The 24075-nt window shown below is 50.1% G+C and overlaps 1 protein-coding gene across 5 annotated transcripts; it reads right to left on the bottom strand.

Moving 5' to 3' along the window:
* Positions 1–115: 115 nt before the first annotated feature.
* Positions 116–23666, bottom strand: LOC120665763 (LRR receptor kinase BAK1-like). Of its 5 annotated transcripts, XM_039945429.1 has the most exons (12): positions 22246–23666; positions 19329–21464; positions 19142–19231; positions 18928–19017; positions 13403–13492; positions 13191–13277; positions 12997–13086; positions 2904–2975; positions 2731–2822; positions 1582–2070; positions 1064–1458; positions 116–730 (listed from the first exon to the last, which is right to left on the bottom strand). In XM_039945429.1, the coding sequence occupies exons 1-12, from the start codon at positions 23058–23060 to the stop codon at positions 479–481; spliced, it is 4698 nt and encodes a 1565-aa protein (XP_039801363.1). In that variant the 5' UTR covers positions 23061–23666; the 3' UTR covers positions 116–478. The 5 variants fall into 5 exon arrangements, with proteins under 5 accessions (XP_039801363.1, XP_039801365.1, XP_039801368.1 ...); XM_039945431.1 differs by lacking the exon at positions 18928–19017 and having other exon boundaries at positions 292–730; XM_039945434.1 differs by lacking the exons at positions 18928–19017; positions 19142–19231; positions 19329–21464 and having other exon boundaries at positions 292–730; positions 22246–23407.
* Between the last annotated feature and the right edge of the window lie 409 nt (positions 23667–24075).

Below are 24075 nucleotides of genomic sequence, written 5' to 3'. Positions count from 1 at the left end.
CTTACTTGCACAGTTGCACCCTATGCGTTAGTCATATTTGGTGCTAGTTGTCTGCCGCATGCACATGCACAAACAAATAGGTTAACAAAGACTTGTTTTTGGGACAAATCTTGAATTTCAGAATGTATCTCCTTTGGATTAAATTTTAGGTTGAAACAAATAAGCGGTTCAGCACAGATAGCCACATCAGCATATCACCTCACCTCCACCCCTACCTCAGCTCCTTTAAACACACAGGGCCTTGGTTACGCCACTGCACAGGGCATGCTCATGGTGACACCTTGAGGAAAGTGAGCAATACCCCGATAAGATTTGAACATATTCTCAATAACTACATATTGGCCCATTGATTGATATGATCAAATGGGGAATCGACTAGGATGATTCATACACATTGGTATTACCCTTACAAAATATAAAAATTAGCAGCGTCATCATTGTAATCCATACACATTGATATGATCAAATGGGGAATCGACTAGGATGATTCATACACAGGGCCTGGCAGCTCGAGCTCCTGCCATTCTTCGCATCTCTCCGCAAGTCCATCATTACCTTCGAGCATCCTCACCACCTCCGACATCTGAGGTCGGTCCATTGGGGAGCCCTGTGTGCAAAGGAGTGCAACCTGGATCAGGGATTGAACCTCAGATTCTATGTAGTTGTAGTCCATCCCTATATCTGGATCAATGAGCACCTCCAGACTCTTCTTCTTTAGTAGTCCCTTGATCTGCACAAAATCACATAAACTCAGTACTAGGCCGATCAAAACAGGCGTTTTATCCAAGGATACAATTAAATGAAAACTTCCTGTGCGCAAAAATTCAAGGAGTTGAAAAAATAGAACATGCTGCGTATGCTAAGTTTAGCTTGGACCAATTCAGAAGTAATATCTTCCTACTGAATCTCTATTAGCTAAAGGATGAAGTGATTAAAATTGTTTTGACAATTGTATAGAAAAAATGAGCATCCAGTCCCAATGCAGTATCATTGTATCAAGCCATAAAAAAACATGAATCGCTAGATTGCAATTTGAATCGAGAAAATGGCATTACTAAATTACCCAGTCAAGTAGCATGACATCATCATCATTGGCAAGGCGAGCAAGATCAAAGGCACGCTGTCCTGTAATAAGCTCCAATAGCATCATTCCGTAAGCGAACACATCGCTTTTCTGAGAGCATTTTCCTGTCGAAAGATATTCTGGCGCAATGTGCTCAATTGTTCCACGAAAAGCAGTGGTTACATTTGTATCCTTGTGATCCATTAGTTTGGCCAAATTGAAGTGTCCCACTGCAGCTTCAAAGTCTTCATCTAATAAAATATTCGTAGCTTTGATGTTACGATGTATAATCTTTGGACCACACTGGTCATGTAAACAGGACAGGCCCCTAGCAGAACCTAATGCAATCCTCAACCTCGTTTGCCAATTTAAAGGAGGTTCAAATGGTTCCCGTTCTACAAAATAAACCAAAGCAATAAATGTTTCACAATTGATTATTGTTGTTGAGAAAGTAAAACAAGCTGAAAAGAAAAAACAATATAAAGGCTGGATGACGACTGGAGTAAATAAGACAGTACCTCTTAAACGTGATGCAACACTCCCATTAGCCATATAAGGATATACAAGCAACGCTTCTGTTGATGTCATACAGAATCCAAGAAGACGCAAAAGATTTCTGTGTACAACGACCATACCGCTCATCTCGATTTCTGTTTGAAACTGTAGTTCCATACCAGGTGTCCTCTCCTCCTTTAGTCTCTTAACAGCTACTAACGAACCATCTGCCAGTCTTCCTTTGTAGACATCGCTTAATCCACCTCTTCCAACAATGTTCTTAGTGCTGAAGCTATCTGTTGCAACTATTAGTTCCCATAGAGAGAATCTCTTAAGCTGGCCAAGCTTGGCGGCCACAACTAGTTTGTTGTCCTCAGCTTGCACATCAAAGAAATGCTCTTGTGATTTCCTGCATCGACACCATGCACAACATATTGCAGGAACAGCCAATAGCAAGGTGGCACCAGCAACCACTCCACTACCAATTGCTCCTATACAAGAGGAACAACTTCCTGCATGAAATAAAAAATCAGCAGCAACTCCACTAAACTACTGTGTACCCAAAAGAATATGGACAGGTAGGTACTGAGTTAGTGCATCTTCACACCAATTGGACAATGTCTCAACTTCGATGTCACTTGGATAAAGGAGCCAAGTGGAATGTAGTGGTTTTTGGTCTACTAGTGACTAGTAGTGGTGTCAATCAGTCGTAGTCACAACTCACATGGGATAGGAAGGACAGCAGCTATGGAAATGGAAAGGCCATAGCCAGGTCAGAGAGCACATGAGGGAGTGGGCCGGTGCCATGAAAGCTTTGGGGAAAGGGGGAATTAAACCTTTACTTTTCTACTTGATTCAGGACGGGTACAGGAAACCTCTTTACATGGAGGATACTCTATATTACAGCTGTAAGATAGATGGACTTACAGTTTTCAAAAAAAAAGATAGATGGACTTTTAAAGTCTTCAGTCTTCCAAACTTAATGGCTAATAAACAATGATATGGAAGGGTGTGTAGGCTATGTTGGATTGACCTAACCGGGCTGCACGGTTACTGTACTTATGAACAATCCAGCCTAAATGTAACGCTCTCCGTTTCTGGGCCATGTTATAATATAAGCTCTATTGAACTCAAAAGCAGATTGAAATGACTTAAGGATGTGAACAAATCACCTGGTGATTGCACAGTCGGTGGACAAAAGTGGGAGGCACCAGAGCTAGGTTTCGTGGTGCCAGGTCCACATATGTTAGGGTTGTTGGCAAAACTGCAAAGATAGACAAGTGTTAATAGCAGAAATGTCAAGACCGGGAATTGGTGAAGCTAACATTATAAATTCTAGTTTTACCTGATAGGGGTGGACAATGAAAGTGAACCAGTTGATGGAACTTGTCCAGACAAATCGTTATTTGACAGATCCCTAAAATTCAGTATAAATATTTAATTTGCACTGACAAATTACTAATCAGTATATAGGAATAGCATGTACAAGATCCAGCAAGTGTATTAATCTGATTAATCATCTGGGGCTCTAGGCCCAAAAATATACGTGTACCCGTGTGGCAAATGTTAGAATATATGTGTTGTGTGCGTGATGGGCCTGGTGTCCAGGCCCATGGCCGGCTCTCTGCCGTGCCTAGTTGATTATCCCTTGATTGGTTGTGATTCTATAAACCTCTCTCAGGGCTGCCTATATATGTACATGTATTGTATACCCTAATCAATCTATTATTCCACGCAATCTCAATTGCTCTCAGTGAATATACACAAAAGCTCGTATGCACTGGCCAAATACAAAGGAGGAAAATAGGCTATGCTTATCAAAGAGGATTCTGATGCAAATGGAGTCCTGGTGACAGACATTTAGCACCTGTCAAAATTCTAAGATGGGATGAAACAGCGGTCCTAATGCTGCGGAAACCTTGGGGATGGTGTCAACCGGAGTGGAGCATGGTTTGCAATCTGAGATGCCTGCACGAGCCAGAATATCCACCATATACTGTCGCTGGGGAGAGAAGCAAGCTGGAGCCATGACGCTAAACACGCATCCCAAGGAAGTGATGGAGTTCCCCAAGATCCTTCATCGAAAACTCATGCTGCAATGCCAAGATGGTGCGCCGAAGGAGGTCCGATGATGATGCTATGAGAACAATATCGTCGACATAGAGGAGCAGGTAGACAGACTCTGTTCCTCTTTGTGCAAATTCTTGAACTCATGCTGCAAGTTCTTTTTTTTTTGGAATGCTGCACTTAATAGGTGTTGGACAGCTGATCGCTCGGCTAGAAAAGGTCTTCCCTGTTGCCCAGTAGAACACAAATCAAGGGTAAATGCCCTACTCACCAACTAAAGTGCTAAAGCAAAAGCTCTATTTGACTACCAAGAAAACATCAACTTGGAAGCCAAGGCAATCCTAAACTGCATAAAGTAAGATACAAGCAATAGGCTTAATTGCTATCAATCTTCCCCTAAGCCTAGTGCTAAGTGATCTGCTTGAGTCCGATCTCTTCCTCATCTCCTGGAACTTAGTCTTGCCTAGTGACTTGGTGAGAATGTCGACCAGCTGATCAGTAGCCGAAATGTGGTCGGCCTTGATGCTCCCGTCCTCCAAGCATTCCCTGATGAAGTGGTACTTGATCCAGATGTGCTTGCTCCTGCCATGGAAGACTGGATTCTTGGCCAGAGCTAGAGCGGACTTGCTGTCCACCTTAAGCTCCACCACATCCACCTTGCTGCCCTGCAGCTCCCCGAGCAGCCTGGACAGCCACAATGCTTGTGTAGCGGCAGAGGCGGCGGCGATGTACTCTGCCTCGCAGCTCGAGAACGCCACCACCTTCTGTTTGGTCGATTGCCAGGAGACCAAGCAGCCACCCAGGAAGAACATGGTCCCGCTGGTGCTCTTGCTTGAGTCAATGTCGCCGGCGAGATCGCTGTCGCAGTAGCCGATGAAGTGCACCGTGCCGGAAGCCCGCTTGTAGTGCAGACCGTAGTCCAGCGTCCCGGCCACGTAGCGGAGGATGCGCTTGATAGCCTGCAAGTGCTCCGCCGTGGGCCGCTCCATGAATCGGCTCACATACCCGACCGCAAACGCCAGGTCCGGCCGGGTGTACACCAAGTACCGGAGGCTGCCCACCAGCCAACGGTAGTGCGTGGGGTCGACCTCCTCTGCCTTGCTCTCGCGACTTAGCTTGGGTTTCTCCTCTATCGGCGTGTGGGCGGGATTGCAGCCTGCCATGTTGCCGAGCTCGAGAATCCGCTTGGCGTAGTGAGCTTGGCGGAGGGTCATGCCGCTGGCGTCCTGGCGCACCTCGATGCCGAGGTAGAAGCTTAGTAGCCCGAGGTCGCTCATGTCGAACATCTGCTTCATGGCCGCCTTGAACTTCTCCACCTCCTCTGCATCAGCGCCGACGATGATGAGGTCGTCGACGTAGACCCCGACCAGCAGGACAGCTTGCCCGCTGCCCCGCCGGTACATCGCCGCCTCGTGCGCGCTCTGTTGGAAACCCATCTCCTTGAGCGTGGCATCCAACTTCGCGTTCCAGGCCCGCGACGCCTGCCTGAGCCCGTACAGCGCCTTGCGCAAGCGGTAGACCTTGCCTTCTTCTCCGACGATGGCGAAGCCAGGCGGCTACCGCACGTACACCTCCTCCTTGAGGTCGCCATTGAGGAAGGCGGACTTCACATCCATGTGGTGCACGCGCCACCCCTCTTGGGCTGCCAGCGCGAGGAGGACGCTCATTGTAGAGTTGTTCTCCAACACCGTGTCGACGAGGTCATTGGAGACCATGCCGTAGATCCTATTAGAGATATGTATAGCTGACTTGTCTTGTACTTTAAGTCTGATACTCTTACTTGTTTATATATGAAAAGTCACCCCTCGAATAGGGTGTGCTGTATTCCCCAATCTTCTATCTCTCTACATGGTATCACGAGTCCGGGCCCTAGTCTCCTGGTTCTCATCTCTTCCGCTGCCCTAACTCCCGTGCGCCGCCACCCGGCCCGCACGTCCACCGCCCCTCCAGGCCGCGCCGCCCCCTCGGCCGCGCCGCCCCGCGCCGCCACCAGTCGTGATCTGTTCAGATCATGGCCACCACCGGAAGCACCTCGTTGGCGACGTCAGCGGCCTTCAGCGCTCCGTTTTCTCCTACCACGGCGGACGCCACCACTGCGCCGATCTTCGTCAACCCGTATGCCTCCGTCTCCGTTCATCAGCACGTGCCGATCAACCTCAGCTTGGAGCGCCCAAACTACTCCAAGTGGAAGGCGTTCTTCACCGCCATGTGCGCCAAGTTCGGCCTCCTCGGCCACATTGATAGCATTGTCCCTGCGCGCCCTACTGATCCCACCTTGTCGCAGCCGGATGCCTGCGTCCGCAGCTGGATCTACGGCTGCGTCGACGACACCGTCCTCGACCTCGCCATGGAGCCGGATCAAACTGCACGTGCTCTTTGTTGAAATTGAAAATCTGTTTCAGGCCAACAGAGTCCCGTGCTGTTATCCTTGAACAGGAGTTCCGCTCCCTGTTACAAGGCGATCTCTCCGTCGACGCCTACACCCAGCAGATGAAGCAGACCGCCCATACCCTCCGGGAGGTCGGCCATGGCATCTCCGGCCCATAGCTCGTGCTGAACCTTCTCCGCGGCCTCAACCCTCGCTTCACCAACACCGCCGACATCATCGCCAATTCAGCGGTCCTTCCGGACTTCAAGGCGGGGACAGACATGCTCCGCCTGAAGGAAATCCGCCTCACCAACGAGGGCAAAGTCTCCTCCGACACTGCCCTCGCCGCCTCGACGATGTCAGCCTGCTCCTCGTCCTCATGTCGCTCCTCCTCGTCCAAACCACGGAGGGGGTGGCGGCAAGGGCAAGGGCGGCAACGGCGGCCGCGGTGGCAGCGGCAACGGCGGAGGCCGCAACCAGCAGCAGCAGTCGGCGCCTTCCCAGGCTCCACAGCCGACTGGCCCATGGGTTTGCTTCAACCCGTGGGCCGCTCCCTCTGGGTGGGGATTCCAGCAGTAGTGGCGCCCGCGCATGGCGCCCCTGCAGCAGGCTCACACGGCCTTCACGCCGACCTAGGTTTCCCAACCTGTGGCCGGACCTCCAGCGTACGGCGCTACGGGCGGGTAGGACCAGGCGGGTCTCATTGCCGGCCTCAACCAGATGGTTGTTCAGGGCGCCAGCCCCTGGGCCCTCGACACTGGAGTGACATCCCATATGTCCTCCAATGACGGTATACTCCTTTCCCGTCTTCCCCATTCGCCATCGTTCATCACAGTTAGCAATGGGAACTCTATTCCAATTTCCTGTCGTGGCACTTCCACCATACCTATAGCTGATCATAATTTTCAACTCAATTATGTTCTTGTCGCTCCTCATCTTGTACGTAACCTGTTATTTGTTCGACAGCTTACTCGCAACAATAACTGTTCTATTGAGTTTGACGCTTTTGGCTTCTCTATAAAGGATCTCAAGACCAGGACCCCAGTGCAATAGTGATGGGGATCTCTACCACCCTTCCACACTTGCCACCATCAGCTGCCTACCACGTCGTCATCTCCTCAGCACTTTGGCACTCCCGTCTTGGTCATCCCGCGCCTGCAGCATTAGCTTCTTTAAATAATATATCAGCTATATCATGTAATAAAGCAGCTCGTGGGCTTTGTCATGCATGTCAACTTGGCAAGCACACGCGTCTGCCATTTACAAACTCATCGTCTAGCACTTCAGTTCCTTTCGAACTCATTCATTGTGATGTCTCGACATCTCCTGTGCTTAGCATTTCTGGGTTTAAATATTATCTTGTCATAGTTGATGACTTTACCCATTATTGCTGGACGTTCCCACTTAGGCATAAACCGAGGTTCACAGACATATCACTGACTTTGTTGCCTATGCTCACACCCAGTTCAGTTTGCCTGTCCGCTGTTTTCAGGCTGATAATGGCACGAGTTCATCAACAATGCCACTGCCACCTTCCTCACTGGCTGCGGCATATTGCTTCGCACCTCGTGCCCTTACACCTCTGCCCAGAATGGCAAAGCTGAGCGGATGCTGCGCACTCTCAACAACATGGTCCGCACCTTGCTGATTCACGCCTCCATGCCGCCTGGTTATTGGGCGGAAGCCCTGGCTACTGTCGTCTTCCTCCTCAACTGGCGCCCCTCCTCATCATCGCCAATGGGTTTCCCTACCATGCTCTGTTCCAGAAGATGCCAGACTATTGCCTGCTTCGAGTCTTCGGCTGCTTGTGCTATCCGAACCACAGTGCCACGACATCTCACAAATTGGCCTCACGCTCGTCTGCCTGCGTGTTCCTTGGTCACCCTCCTTCCCAAAAGGGTTACCGCTGTCTCGATCTCTACACCCGTTGAGTGATCGTCTCGCAGCACGTTATTTTTTATGAAGCTTACTAAGCTTACTATCCGTTTGCGACTGCAAAGCTGTCTCCGAATTCACTTGATTTCCTCTTGCAGGATCGTCTCCCCGCGCCAGCTCCGTCCCCGGACGTCAAGCGCACGCAGGCCTCCTCTGCCGCCTTGCCGGACCTGGCTGATCTTGACCCTGCCATCATCTGGCAAGGTCCGATCCTCCAGGCCCCTCCGGCACCTGGTGGTCAACAACCGGCAGCCGCCGGCCCCTACCGGCCCTCTGCCGTCACCTGCCGGCCCTGCCCTAGCGCCTGCTGGTCCTCCACCGGCACCCACCGGCCTCCCGCCAACACCCGTCGGTCACCAGCTGGCCTCTGTCAGCATGTAGCAGCTCCTAGCTAGCGACAAGCCCATACGCGTCTACGTTCGGCGTCCTCGGGACTCCACAACGACGCGTGCGCCCACCCTCTCTCGGCCGGTGACCCGGTCCCAAACCGGGTCCCTACCACCACCGTCGGATCGCTTGGGGCATTCGGCGAGCTCGGCAACTCATGCCTCGCCTCTTCCAGCAAACTGTCGCAGCGCCCTCGCCGACCCTAATTGGCGCGCTTCGATGGTTGATGAGTACAAGGCGCTCGTTGACAACGGCACATGGCGTCTTGTTCCTCGACCGCCTCGTGCCAACGTTGTCTCCGGCAAGTGGATCTTCAAGCACAAGTACCACTCCGACGGCTCCCTCGCCCGACACAAGGCTCGGTGGGTTGTTCGTGGGTTCTCGCAACAGCACGGCATCGACTACGACATCTTTAGTCCGGTTGTGAAGCTGGCAATGATACGGGTCGTCCTCAGCCTCGCTGCTTCTCGCGCCTGGCCAATTCATCAGCTAGACATGAAGAACACCTTTCTTCACGGTCACCTGGAGGAGACGGTTTACTGCCAGCAGCCGCCTAGTTTCGTCGACCCTACTGCACCCGATCACGTCTGCCTGCTGCAGAAGCCCTTGTATGGGCTCAAGCAGGCGCCACAGGCGTGGTACTAGCGCTTCGCCACCTACATCCGCACTCTGGGCTTCGTCGCCTCGGCCTCGGACACCTCCCTCTGTCTACAAAGATGGCGGCGGTGTTGCCTACCTGCTGCTCTACGTCGACGACTTCGTCCTCACGGCGTCTTCGACTGATCTTCTTCGCCGTATCACCGACCGCTTGCACTCGGAGTTCGCCATGACAGATCTTGGGGACCTTCATCACTTCCTCGGGATCTCCGTTACCCGTTCCCCTGACGGCCTCTTCCTATCTCAGCGACAGTACGTGGTGGATCTCCTTCAGCACGTCGGCATGGCCGAGTGCCACTCTACAGCGACTCCTGTGGACACTCGCGCCAAGTTGTCCGCCACCGACAGTGCTCCTATTGAGGACGCCACTCAGTATCGGAGTCTTGCCGGCACTCTTCAGTACCTCACGCTGACTCGTCCCGACATCGCCTACGCTGTTCAGCAGGTGTGTCTCTTCATGGATGATCCTCGTGAGCCTCACCTAGCAATGCTCAAGCGGATCTTGCGCTATGTGAAGGGCACGCTGTCTACTGGTCTCCACATCAGCACTGGACCAGTCGACAGCCTCACAACTTATTCTGATGAGGATTGGGCCGGCTGTCCTGATTCTCAGCGGTCTACCTCTGGCTACTGCGTCTTCCTCGGCGACAATCTGGTGTTTTGGTCCTCCAAACGCCAGACTACAGTCTCTCGTTCGAGCGCGGAGGCTGAGTACCGTGCTGTGGCACATGCCGTGGCTGAGACATGTTGGCATCGTCAGCTTCTCCAGGAGCTTCATGTGCCCCTCTCTTAGGCAACGATCGTCTACTGTGACAATGTCAGTACTGTGTACATGACGGCTAATCCAGTTCATCATCGCCGCACGAAGCATATAGAGATTGACATTCACTTCTTCCGCGACAAGGTTGCTCTAGGATAGGTTCGGGTGCTCCATGTTCCGTCCACTCATCAGTTCGCGGACATCATGACGAAAGGCTTGCCTGTACAGTTGTTCACTGATTTTAGGTCTAGTATTTGTGTCTGAGATCCTCCCGCTTCGACTGTGGGCGGGTATTAGAGATATGTATAGCTGAGTTGTCTTGTACTCTAAGCCTGATAGACTCTTACTTATACATCAAGCCGTCCCGGTTATATATATGAAAGGTCAACCCCCCACCCCGAATAGGGTGTGCGGTGTTTCCCCAATCTTCTATCTCTATAGATCCAAGACCGAACGACGCAGTCCATGCGTGCCTAGGGACCTATGCGTGCCCAGTCGGGAAGAGCTAGAGCGGCTTAGTCGAGGAGGACGTGATGCTGGAGGGAGTATTTGCCGAGGGTGATGAGGAATTGCTCACTCCACCGTGTGCAATTACCAGAGTTGAGGTTGAGGATGACGGGGACGAGGCTCCGAATGTTCTAAATGGAACAGCCTAGACATGCAGGTTCAGAACAGTAGAAGGGTGTCAGAGAGATCCTGCTAGTCGTGATTGCTCTTGAGGTCATCATCGTCGTCCAGGGCCTTGGCGACGGTGGCGCATGGGCCACAGTGTCACGTGCCGTGGTCGCAGCGACGTCGTGCTCATGCGCGGCATCAGCCGCCTCCTTCTCTGCAGCCGTTGCGTGAAGAAGGGCAGCCTTCTCACATGCCCTTGGCGGCACGAGAGCGCTCCTGGCATGTGGCTTCTTCGATGGTAACGTGCTCCTTGGCAGCGGCAGCAGCCAGCAGCGCTAGGGGAGAGAGGAGGGGTCCCAACCATGGGAGCTTGTGCAGCCAAGGATTGCGCGCTAGGGTAGCGGAAGGGGAATCAGGGTGAGAACCCGGGCTCGTGATACCATGAAAGCAATATGTGAAAGTGAATCTAGACCCACTAGTGGGTTTTGGTGGTTGAATGACAACACAAAAATAAAGCAATAATGAGTTTGATGAGCTCTACATAGGTCCCATTTAAGAGTATCAAAACTATAATATCTCAAATTGAAGAAAGTGTCAGCAAATTGAAAAGGCAAAAGAGCTAAAGTTGCAATGGCTATTATTTGGTCTCAATGATGGTTTGCTTGTATGAATGAGTGAATATTGATAATGCATTGGTATTTTGATTAAGGAAGAAATGTGAACAAGAGCTTAATATTTCAATAGAAGTGAAGATTCTTAGTTGCTTGATCACAAAGAATCTTGCTTGCATAATCACAAAGAATCTTATTACATTCTTCTTGCTTGATCAAGAAGAAAGAAATGTGGTCAAGAGCTTAATATTTCAATAGAAGTGAAGATACTTGGTTGCTTGATCACAAAGATGGTATATGGATCAATTTGTCGAACAAATGGAATTCAATGAGTATATATTGTGGTGCAAGGCTACATGTGATTTAAGATGGCAAGATGGTTACGGGTTAGTAAGAACTTGGCTACGAGACACTAAGCGAGGGAGAAGGGCAAGCAAAGGGCTTGGCACCAATGAACCCATGCTAGGGTGAAGAATTAAGTTAGTGCTAGCATTTATGGACCAATCAAGGCTATAGATAGTCACAAGTTGCTAAGCATCAATCATTGCTATCATATGGATTTAGGTGTCTTGAGAATAACAAGTTGAAAGTTGATCATATATGATGAGGAATCTCAAGGCACTAGCTCAAGAAGGATAATGCTCAAGAAAGAGATAAAGGAAGTGTTTGCAAACCCTCAAAGTGTGATATTGAAGAAAAGCGGCATGATAAATATATTCAATCTCAAGAGGATGATATTGTGTTCATTATTTGATCTTAAGTATAGATAATGATGTACTATTAAGAGAGATGTGACGTTAATAGCCTTGTTTATGTCTCGGTGCTCAAATCTAGCCTTTCAAATGCTAACATGAGAGAAACACTTGTCGCAACACTTGCACCGGGTGGTCTTGGACATTGTTTTTCAGTTGGAGTGGATAGTCTTCTGATTAAGATTTCGGAGTAAAAAAAAATATGGCATTTTCTCTAAGGTTATCTAAGCTGTCTAGCGGACCTGCGGAAATTCTAGAGATTTTTGCGGAAACTCCGTAATTCACAGAGTTTCTGGACAATTTTGATGAGATTCTGTGCATTTCTGAGAGAAGGAAAATGCTAAACTTTGTCCGGAGACTCCGAAGATTTTAGCGGAGTCTCCGGACCTGTTTTGAACCTAATGGCTAGTTTTTAGGTCTGGAGTTTCCGGAGATTCCGGAACTTAACAATCGAAAGGCTAGTTTTGGAGGGATGGGTAGTTATACCCCTCATCCCCTCCCTTTTGGTGCTGCTGAGTTACTCCACGAAAGACACATATCCACAGCCCTAAGAAGCTCTCCTTCTCTAGATTTGGAAGAGATTTCAGAAGAGAAGTGAGTTGGGGTTGAGAGAGAGATTGAGAAGGAAGATTGAATGAAAGTAAGCAAATCCATTCTTGAGCATCCGAGTTCATAGCGAGAAATTTTCGTAGAGTTTGTTACTCTTGGAGGTCAAGCCTCCTATACGGCTAGGCGTCGCCTGATGAGCACTCAAACTTGTGGTGTGCCGTGGGAAGTTTGTAAAGGCTTCGATTTCGCCTCCGCAAGGGAAAAAATCAAGAAGTGAAGTGAGGAAAGGGTTGAGAGCAACCCGGCTTCTTTCGAACCACCCAACGGAGACGTAGGAACCCGTGAAGGGATCCAAACTTCGGTAAACAAATCCTTGTGTCACTTGTTATTGATTTGTTAATTTCACTATTGTTACTTGTGCTAGCTCCTTTCTAGGTTCATCTCGATCTACTTTTTGATAAGGTTTGAGCTGCAAGTATCTAGTGAAATAGCTTGAAAACAACTCACTGTTTTATGGTAATTCGGCGATCTACTTTTGATTGTGGTTTTCATTTGGGGGGGGGGGGTCGCGGTGTGGCACGGATAAGGGTCTATGCGGCCGGCCACCCATGGCCCACCAGCCTAATACAATCACCATGCTAACTGGCAGGCATAAACGATATGCAGAGATACTAGGAGATATTGAGGAATAATAATAAGAAAGCCATATATTCTCTTTATTTTAGGCAGATACATACCCAGTATCATGTTGTTTGCTTGTGGCTTCCGCTGAGCCCATTTCTTGTATTTCTTGTTGTTCATCTGACGATTCCAACAACACAGTAATCCTAGTGGCAGCAACCATTAAGCAATCATAAGTCATATGGAGATATTGAAGAATAATAAGAAGAAAGCCGCCCATATGTTTTCTTTATTTGAGACAAATACATACCCAGTACCATGTTTGCTTGTGGTTTCCACTGAGCCCATTTCTTGTATTTCCTGTTGCTTAACTGAAGACTCTAACAACACAGTAATCCTAGTAGCAGCAACCATTCAGCACTTGCAGGTCATATGGTCAGACTAAAGGATATGGAACGAGCAATGATATTGAAGAATAATAAAAAGGAAGCCATGTTCTCTTTATTTGAGACAAACACTTACCCAGTACCACGTTGTTTGTTTGTGGCTTCCACTGAGCCCATTCCTTGTACTTTCTGTTGTTCTTCTGAGGATTCCAACGACACAGTAATCCTAGTGGCAGCAACATTTAGTACTCAGAACTCATATGGGCAGAATAAAGTGTAAGGAATGAGCAATGATATTGAAGAATAATAAGAAGGAAGGCAATATGTTCTCTTTATTTGAGACAAATACGTTGTTAGAATGGGTTAGTGGGCCTAGAGGGCCAGCCCGTGTGGGCTTTATGGTATTGATTGTAGATTAGGCAAGGATCCCATGATTGGTGCTGTTTCTATAAATCATCCCTAGGGTTCCTTGCCTATATAATGTACACCCATGTATCTCAATCAATCAATCCAGTTTTGCCTCCCATTATTCTTCCTATCATGGTATCATGAGTCCGGGTACCGGATTCCTCTTCCGCTGCCTAGCGCGCCTCATCGGCTGCACCCGCGCGCCCTCCCGGCTACACACGTCCCTCCCCTCACGCCGGCCCCTGCAGCACTGCGATGACTGGGACACCACCCCCCTCTCCCACATCGGCCGCCGCCGCCGATGCCAAGGTAAAGGCAGCTGCCGATGCCAAGGCCAAGGCAGCGGCCGAAGCCCGCGCTGCCATCCTCAATCGCGAGGCTGCGGAGAAGCGCGCTCGTGACGCCCTCGCTCGCACCGCCCAGGAGCGCGCCGCCACCGACGCGCCTGACGGCGACGCTGATCCCCTCTCCGACGAGGAGACCTCCGACGTCTCTGATCCGCGCGATCTTCGTCAGGCCCTCCTCCTCCACGAAGCGGCGGCCATCGCCAACCTCCACGCCCAGGCGGTGGCTGTCCAGAACATCCGGGCTCTCATCCCGGTTGTTCTCGACCTCAACGCCGGCAACTACACCAGCTGGCACGACCAACTCCTCACCGTCGTCAAGTATTCTCTGCAGGCTCATGTCTTGCAGGACGACCCGGCGCCCACCTTCCCCAACTAGCAGCGCATGGATGGCGTTGTCAAGTCATGGATCATCGGCACCATCACCGATGATCTTGCCGCCACCATCTCCGCGCGGGACTCCACTGCCCGCGATGCTTGGGTTGCTGTGGAATCCCAATTCCTCAACAACCGCAAGACGCGCGCCCTGCTCCTCGATGCCAAGTTTCGCAACTTCGCGCAGGGCGATCTGTCCATCGCTGAGTACTGCAAGGAGATGAAGCGCATGGCCGACATGCTTGCGGACCTGGGCGAGGTCGTCAGCGACCGCACCCTCGTCCTCGATGTCATCCGCGGCCTGAGCGAGCGGTTCAAGACCGTTGGCATGCACCTCCGTCATGGGTGCCCCTTCCCCACCTTCGCCGACGCCTAGGCCGACCTCTTCCTTGAGCAGCTCACGATGGAGCATCAGACGTCGCAGGCGGCGGCGCTAGCAGCCTCCACCACCTCCACCCATGCGCCCACCTCTCAGCCTCCCGCTAGCCGTTCAGGCTCCGGGGGCGGCTCGAGCGCCAAGGGAGGCGCGACCTCCGGAGGCGCCTCTGCGCCGGCCTCCAAGAGTCGCCGCAGCAAGTGCGGTGGCAAGTCCTCCGGCGGACAGGGCACCCAAGCTGGTCAGGGTGCACAGGACGGCGACACGCAAGCCCGGACCACCTCCTGGCCCTCCTTCTACAACCCGTGGACCAGCACCATTCAGATGTGGCCCGGTCCGCGGCCTGCACTGGCACCCCTGCCTGCGCGCCCTCCATAGCAGGCTCCCCACCAGCAGGCCTTCCTGGTGCAGCAACCTCCCCAACATCCGGCGACGCCCTGCGCGCCCACATAGTCTGCCGCACAGTGGACTGCACCGCCTCCCGGGTACTATAACCCACTTACTGGCATTTCATCCCGGGACGAGCAATCCCTGGCGTCGACAATCAGCACCATGACGCTGAACCAGCCTCAACAGACCAATGAGTGGTACTTCGATTCAGGTGCTACCTCCCACATGTCTTCTAATTCCAGTACACTTTCACATGATGTTCCCTCGTGGTATCCTACTCCTTGTTCAATTGTTGTCGGTAACGGTTCCTTGCTTCCTGTTACATCCACTGGTAACGCTGATCTGGCTTCCAATCTCCATCTTAATAATGTGTTGGTCTCACCACAACTTATTAAAAATTTAATTTCTGTTCGTTAGTTTACCATCGATAATAATTGTTGTGTCGAGTTTGACCTGTATGGTTGTTCTGTGAAGGACCTATTGTCTCGGAGACTGATCGTCAGGTGCAATAGCTCTGGGCTGTTGTACCCTCTCCGTTTGCCAGTCGCTCACTCCCTGGTCGCCACCACTGAGTCTACACTTTGGCATCGCTGCCTCGGTCACCTTGGGCACGAGGCTCTTTCCCAGCTTGCGTCGTCTGGGCTCCCAGCTTGTCGCCATGACACCAGTTCTTCGCTTTGTCATGCATGTCAGTTAGGTCGCCTCGTGCGCCTTCCATTTCTTGTATCGTCATCCAGAGCTACCAATATTTTTGATATTATACACTGTGATCTGTAGACGTTCCCTGTTCTCAGTGTTTTGGGCTTCAAATATTATTTTGTTATTCTCGATGACTGCTCACATTATTTATGGACGTTTCCTTTGAAACTTAAATCTGACAGTTTCTCGACGATCGCTCACTTTTTTGCTTGTGTCACTCAGTTCGACCGTACAGTGAAGGCAGTCTAGTGCGATAACGAAAAAGAGTTTGACAACTCTACCTCCCGCACGTTCTTCCTCACTCATGGCGTCCACCTCCGCATGTCATGCCCCAACACCTCCTCCCAGAACGATAAGGCTGAGCGCATCATCCGTTCCACTAACAACATCGTGCGCTCCCTTCTGTTCCAGGCTTCCCTTCCGCCATCCTACTGGGTCGAAGCCTTGCAGACAGCCACTCACTTGCTTAACATTTTGCCCACCAAAACGCTACAATCTGGGACGCCGCACGCTGCCCTTTTCAGCACTGCACCCTCCTATGATCACCTCCGCGTATTTGGTTGCAAATGTTACCCTTACCTGTCTGCCACTGCTCCCCATAGGCTGTCCCCTCGGTCTGCCCTATGTGTCTTCCTGGACTATTCCGCTCATCACAAAGGATACCGCTGCCTTTATCTCTCTTCCAACAGTTACCATCTCCCGGCACGTTTTTCGACGAGTCGGCCCTTTGCCGAGCGTTGTTCCCCTCCCTCACTGGCAGAATTTGATTTCTTGAACGTCACTGACTATGCACCAGCTCCAATCGGACCTGTGTACAAGTTTCTGCCTATAGGTCCTGATGCTCCACCCTCCGCACAGCCACGTGCGGCTGCGCACGGCGCACCTCCGGCTGGTCGAGTAGCGCTTGATACGCTCCCAACCGGCTCCACGACGCCCGACGCGCCCCAGGCTTCCCCGGTGGACTCATCGTCGACCGCACTGCCACGTGCGGCCCCTACGACCTCCGCGCGTCCACGCGGGGCTCGTGGCCCTCCACCCGGCTTTCTCGAACTGCCGCCCCGGGCCAGCACACCCCCCTCGCCGCCGGCTGTCTCGGCGGCCGCAGTCGCGGCTGCCTCAGTAGCCGCGGCGCGCCCAGCACCGTCTTCTCTAGCGGCCGTGGAGCATCCCGCTCGACTGTTCCAGCAGGTCTACAGCCGCCGAGCACGCTCCACCTCCCCGGCTCGGCGCAGTTGCTGTTCCGCCAGTCAGCAACCAGCACCCCATGGCGACACATGGAAAGAGTGGCTTCCGGGTGCCTGCTCTGTTCAACACCGCACCACTGTCTCCCGTGCCCAAGACCTTCCGTAGCGCGCTTGCTGATCCCCTCTGGCGCGCAGCTATGGAGGAAGAACATGCTGCTCTTCAGAAGAGCCACACATGGGACCTCGTGCCGCGCCCGCCTCAGGCCAACGTGGTCACAGGGAAGTGGATTTTCAAGCACAAGTTCAATGCTGACGGGTCGCTTGAGCGGTACAAGGCTCGCTGGGTCCCCGTGGCTTCACCCAGCGACCTGGTGTGGATTTCTCAGAGACCTTCAGTCCGGTGGTCAAGCCTACCACAGTCCGCACTGTGCTCTCCCTGGCTCTCTCCCGCCGCTGGCCGGTACACCATCTTGATGTGAAGAATGCCTTTCTACATGGCACTCTGGCAGAGATTGTCTACTGTGTGCAGCCTGCCGGATTCGAGGACTCTACCCATCCAGACTTTGTTTGCCGCCTCAACAAGTCTTTGTATGGGTTGAAACAAGCTCCCCGGGCCTAGTACAGTCGCTTCGCCACATATTTGCTGTCTATTGGATTTGTTGAAGCCAAGTCAGACTCGTCTCTCTTCGTCTTTCAGCATGGATCAGATACAGTCTATCTGCTGCTGTATGTTGATGATATTGTCCGCACCGCCTCCTCCACTGAGCTTCTTCGTCGGATTATCGAGGCTTTACAGCGTGAATTCTCCATGAAGGACCTCGGTGAGCTGCATCACTTTCTGGGTATGCAGGTTCAGCACTCTGGTGATGGCATGCTTCTCTCTCAGCGGCAGTACATGATGGATATTCTGGATCGTGCTGGCATGACCGACTGCAAGCCGTGTTCTACTCCGGTTGATACAAACCCGAAGATGGCGGCTGATGGCGACCCTGTTGCGGATGCATCTGATTTCAAGAGCCTTACGGGCGCTCTACAGTATTTGACCTTCACTCGGCCAGATATTGCTTACGCAGTTCAGCAAGTCTGTCTTCATATGCACGATCCCCGGGAGCCTCACCTGCTGGCCTTGAAGCGCATTCTTCGCTACATCAAAGGCACTCTCCATCTAGGCCTTCTACTGCGACCATCGTCTACACCGGATTTTGTTGTCTACACTGATGCTGATTGGGCTGGGTGTCCCGACACACGCAAATCCACCTCGGGCTATGCTGTATTCCTCGGTGATAACCTCATCTCCTGGTCCTCAAAGTGCCAGAACACCGTCTCCAGATCCAGTGCTGAAGCTGAGTATCGTGCAGTGGCGAATGGCGTTTCCGAGGCATCCTGGCTGTGCCAACTCCTGTCTAAGCTCCACGCTCCCCTTCGCCGCGCTACGTTGATCTACTGCGACAACATCAGCGTTGTGTACATGTCCTCCAACCCAGTGCAGCATCAGCGCACGAAGCACATCGAGATTGATCTCCACTTCGTCCGAGAGCGTGTCGCCATTGGTGATGTTCGTGTCCTGCATGTCCCGACTTCATCCCAGTATGCAGACATCTTCACCAAAGGTCTCCCCACTTCGGTCTTCACGGTGTTCAGGTCTGGTCTGAACGTGCAGAGTGGCTGACGTTCCGACTGCGGGGGCGTGTTAGAATGGGTTAGTGGGCCTAGAGGGCCAGCCCATGTGGGTTTTATGGTATTGATTGTAGATTAGGCAAGGATCCCATGATTGGTGCTGTTTCTATAAACCATCCCTAGGATTCCTTGCCTATAAAATGTACACCCATGTATCTCAATCAATCAATCCAGTTTTGCCTCCCATTATTCTTCCTTTCATACGTACCCACTACCACGTTGTTTGCTCGTGGCTTCCACTAAGCCCATTTCTTGTATTTCCTGTTGTTCATCTGAGGACTCCAACGACATAGTAATCCTAGTGGAAGCAACCATTTACCACTCAAATTCATATGGGCAGAATAAAGGTAAGGAACGAGCAATGATATTAAAAATAATAAGAAGCAAGACATATATTCTCTTTATTTGAGACAAATACATACCCAGTCTCATGTTGTTTGCTTGTGGCTTCTGCTGATCCCATTTCTTGTATTTCTTGTTGTTCCTGAAAGGACTCCAACGACACAGTAATCCTAGTGGCAGCAACCATTTGGCAATTAGAGCTCATATGGGCACAATAAAGGGTACGGAAGGAGCAGTGATAAGAGGAGGCTAGAGTAAAGTCTGCACCTGTTATCAGATCGTTTGTTTGTACCTTGCTTTGCTCCCTTTTCTCCAATTCCATATCGTTCATCTGAGCCTTCTTTTGTGATCACATCTGGAATTGGATTGCTATTTTCTAAAGTCTGGTGTTTTTCCTTTTGGGCTGCTGTACTCCTTTCTTTTTCACCATAAAAGGTCCAATCCACCAATTTTATGTTGACCCTATGAGGGCTAAAGGCAGCCTCCAATGCAGACTGTGCAGCCATTCTACTGGATTCATTAGCACCAACATTTCCTATTTTTGCAGAGATCTCTTCGAGGCCTGTCAAGTGTTCGAAGCCAGCATCTGCTGGATTGTGTTGTACCAACGTGTTAGCATTGAAACCTAGTTTGAGCCTTCGAATATTGGGCATTGCTCCTTTCACAAAGGCTATGCAAAGTGCAGAGCAGATGAACTTGAAGTGTTTGAGAACTGGGAATCCCTCCTTATCAAAATGGATCCTTTCTGTCGAGGCAGTCCGGACATACAGCAAGAGAGCAGAGAGGGCAGGAAGTCCCTCAAGGATACCAACATCATTACCCGATAGGCCCATGACTTGAATCTTTAAAATGGCTAGTAGGCGTAGTTTTCCGATCCACTCCGGAAGGATGGAAAAGACGCAAATCTGCGGCAACAACTCAAGCTTCTGGAGAAGAGCTGGAGGAGAGGACACACTGTTCAAGCTATCACAGGAAATATTAATGCTTGAAGCACTGGCCCTCAGAGTAGCATTTGAGGAGCCTCCAGGTAACATGGTTAAAGACTTGAGATTGCTGAGTTTCGAAAGAATTAAACCCAAGCACTGCAACTTCTTCTCAAGATTATCAGAAGGCATTGTAGAACAGATGAGACGAAGATCTTGTAGATTGGTCAGCTCGCCTAGGTTCAGCACATTGTCTGCTGAATTGTTACTGAGATCAAAGCACCCTAATGCATGTAGAGATGTCAATTGGCTAATACCATTTGGCAGGTTTGTGTCACCAGGAAGACTGAGGTACCGCAGGCCTGATAAATGAACAATATCCAGTGGAACCTCACTTATTCTAGAATCTATTATAAGTGTCTCCAAGTGTTGTAGACCTTGCATCTTGGTTTGCAGATCCAAAGTGACATTACATACTATCTCCAAATATCTCAGTCGAAACAATTGGCAGACAGTGGTAAGGTCGAAACTTCTGTTATTCTGGTCACCCCAAAGATGAAGGATCATAACATGAAGGAGCCGAAACTCTGCTATAGAAGGCAAAGACTTGAAGAGTCCAAAAAAGGCAAGTGACTGAACATGCATCAGTCTTAATCTTGTGGGTTGTGCTGCATCTTCTGCATTGCCAAATTGGAGAGACAGTCGACGAACCTTATCAGCAAGTCTTACGTTGGCCTGAGAATGATCAATAGCAGCTACGAAATTCTCCTCTATGGACTTGTACCTAATAAGATTGTGTATTATGTAGTGCACTGTACATGATAGCACCTCACCATTGCAATTGATGTCTACAGGTTGGATCATTCCCCGATTAACAAGCTCATCAAAATAGGTACTTGCAACTTCCTCCTTGCCTTTCCCTTCTTGTGCACAGATAAATCCTTCAGCTATCCACTGCTTTACCAAATAATCTTTCCAGATTACATGGTCCTCTTTGTATATACTAAGATATAGCATGCAAGATTTTAAACGACCAGGAAGATTGTTGTAACAAAGGCTAAGTACTTCTTTCATCCATTCAATAGTTCGATGTGTCCTTAAATTTGAGCTCAGTGATCTCCTTATGCAGTTACATTGCTCTATCCAATTCTGTTGTCTTGCTAAAAGGCTTGCTGTAGTAATAATTGCTAGTGGAGAACCACCACATTTTCTTATAATTTCAGATAAAACTTCGTACAACTGTTCATTACTTTTAGATTGATTGCCGGGAAACCTTCTAAAAAATAATTTTTTTGACTCATTGTCGCTAAGAGGTTCCATCTTAAAAATACGATTAGAGTTATGACCAGAACATATCTGAGCTACACCATCACTTTCCGTTGTAACCAGTACTCTGCTGCAACATTTATCATCTGGAAAAGCACGACTGACAACATCCCACATTGAAGAAGCCCACAAATCATCAATTATAATGAAGTAACTGCAAAAAAACATACATTCTTTAATGGAAGAATAACCATCTTCATAAGATCTGGTATTGAAATGTTTGGAATTAATGGACCCGATCAAAGTTCAGGGGTTATTACTTGGGAGTAAAGGAGATTTCCTTTAATCCTTTAGAAAATAATCAGCATGTCATGCACAATTCAAGTATATGATATTTTATTCTTGAAATGATGTTATATATCAAATAACATAGACAGTACGAGAGACATATGGTGATCATGAATGATCTTCATTCTCCCATAACCATATTAAAAATGTGTATCCTTAGTATTCAAGCATGCATATCGGTAAACCCTAAATTTGGTCACCGTCCTTGTTCATATGGAAGAACTATTATTTCTTCTGCATCATATAGTGTTTCAGGCGCAAATTCCTTTGTGATGCCAAGGGTCGATAATGTTTCCAATTTCTGGTGCTTGGGAGTTGGGAGAGTTCCCAATTTTAATACAAAATGCTAAATGTCAATAATAGATGCACTGAAATTTTTGTTACTTTTCAGACACTTCTCTTCACCACTTAATCACCAAATCAAAAGTATAGTACTTAAACTATAAACTAAGTAGCTGCAGTCATGGCTGCAGTTTAGGTAAACAAAAGGAACTTTGAGGCAATTGAAAATCAGCAAAGCGGTTATAATTGTATCTCTGTGTAGTGAAGTACCCAGAATTTTCTAGAAAACCATATGGTTCTTTATAAGCCTAACTGAGCAACTACTCTGAGTAAAAGATTTTGCCAATATGTTCATAGAAACTTACTTCTTATCTTGCAGGTGTGCCCTGATCGTGCCAATGAGATTACCCAGCTCTGCATCATCGGGCAACTGTTGTCGACGAACTTGTAAGAGTATGCTGGTGAGAAGCCTTCTCATGTCAGGCTTCTGGGATGACCGCGCAAAAGCCCGACACTGGAATCGCCTTCCGAGCTTGCAGTACAGCTCATTTGCAAGAGCTGTCTTGCCAACTCCCCCAGGTCCAACAATGGACATTACTCTTAATTGCTGCTCTCCATCTCCAGTCAACCAATCACCAAGCTTTTCCATGGAGCTGTCGATACCAACAAGGCGCATCGCCTTCAATCCGTACAGCGGTGGTATTGGGAATTCATCCGAATCAATCCTGGTTGCCCGGCTCTGGTGCATGTCAAGATTGTACCTCTTGTGCCGCTGAATCGCCTCCTCCAATCGGGCCCTGAATCGTGCCGTCTCGTGGGCAACCCACCGGCTCCGACTCAGGCCCTCCCGGAGCTTAGCGACCCTGCCACGGAGGTTCTTCTGGGCGGCGGCCGAGTGGAGCCCGTGGGCGAGCTCATCAAGAAAATTGTCGATGTCGTACGACAGCTCGCGCACCTCCTTCACCCAGCACCTGGCCGTCGAGGCCGGGGCCACCACATTCGACGGCTCCACCAGGTACTTGTCCATCAGTTCCTGGAGGCGGTCCTTGAGGAGGCGAATCTTGTTCTTCTCCCCCTCGCGGAGGCGCCATTGGTCGGCCTCCGGCGACAGCAAACGCTCGAGCTTGGCAGGGAGGGAGCGGACTACCCCGAGCGAAACAGTCACCGGAGCCTCTATCATTTCTCAGAATGGATCAGAGAAAGTCCTTCGTTAACTGATGAAGGGATGCCTTGAAGAACGCTGGGTTTTTTTTAAGCATATCCAAAGACTATGTATATTTAATGGGTTAACTAAAAAAACATCCTACAAAAATGGATCCAACGGGCTAGCTATTTCTCTTCCCTCGCTATCCCAATTGGTATCCCACGCTCCACGCTCCACGCTCACGAGAGATGCTGAGGCACCCCGCCTCGGTATCGCTCTTCCCGCGCGTGCTCCGGGCATGCGACTCCCGGCGGAGGAGGGCAGATGGCGAGGTCCCGGCGGAGGGTGGCTCCCAGCGAAGGGTGAGGTCCCGGCGGAGGGCGGAGGGCGAGGTCCCGGCTGGAGGGTGGCGGCGGCGCTGGAGGCAGCGGTGGCGGCCCTGGAGGCGGCGGCGGGGGCGAATCGGCGGACGCGGCGGCGGTGGCGAATCGGCAGCAGCGGAGGAGGAGGAATCGGCGAAGTCGGCGGCAGCGCTGGAGGCGGCAGCGGCGCTGGAGGCGAAGGCGGCAAATCGGCGGCGGCGGCGCTGGAGGCGTCGGGCGGCGGAGGGGAGGTGCAGGACGGCGGGGTTCAATTTCGGGCGTTCGGCCATGGATGGGGAGCAGAATAATTATAAATTATTGATAGTATAAATAATTATATAGTAGTATTGATATGAAATTTTGGATAATTTTTGTAGTCTTTATAATTATATTAGTATAAATAATTATAATCTTTATAATCTTTGTAGTGTTCGCTAAAATTCGCCAAAATAATTATATAGTCTTGTGGGCAAGTGATAAGTGATAGAGACATCCTCGGACGCGGTTTACCTTCTTAAAGGCATCATTCTTCCCCTCCCTTGTCACTCCACGATGATATATAATTTGTGTACCACAACTCAGTTCGACAATATGTAACAATCGAGCTAGGAATTACTTTCTCCAAAAAAACAAATCATCTTAGGATTTAAAATTTAAGAGTTGGAATCTGACCAAATATATAGAGAAAA

Source organism: Panicum virgatum, chromosome 3N, assembly GCF_016808335.1.
Source record: "Panicum virgatum strain AP13 chromosome 3N, P.virgatum_v5, whole genome shotgun sequence".
NCBI classification, from domain to species: Eukaryota; Viridiplantae; Streptophyta; class Magnoliopsida; order Poales; family Poaceae; genus Panicum; species Panicum virgatum.
The sequence above is the reverse complement of the archived record's forward strand: the minus strand, read 5'-3'. Positions and strand labels throughout refer to the sequence as shown.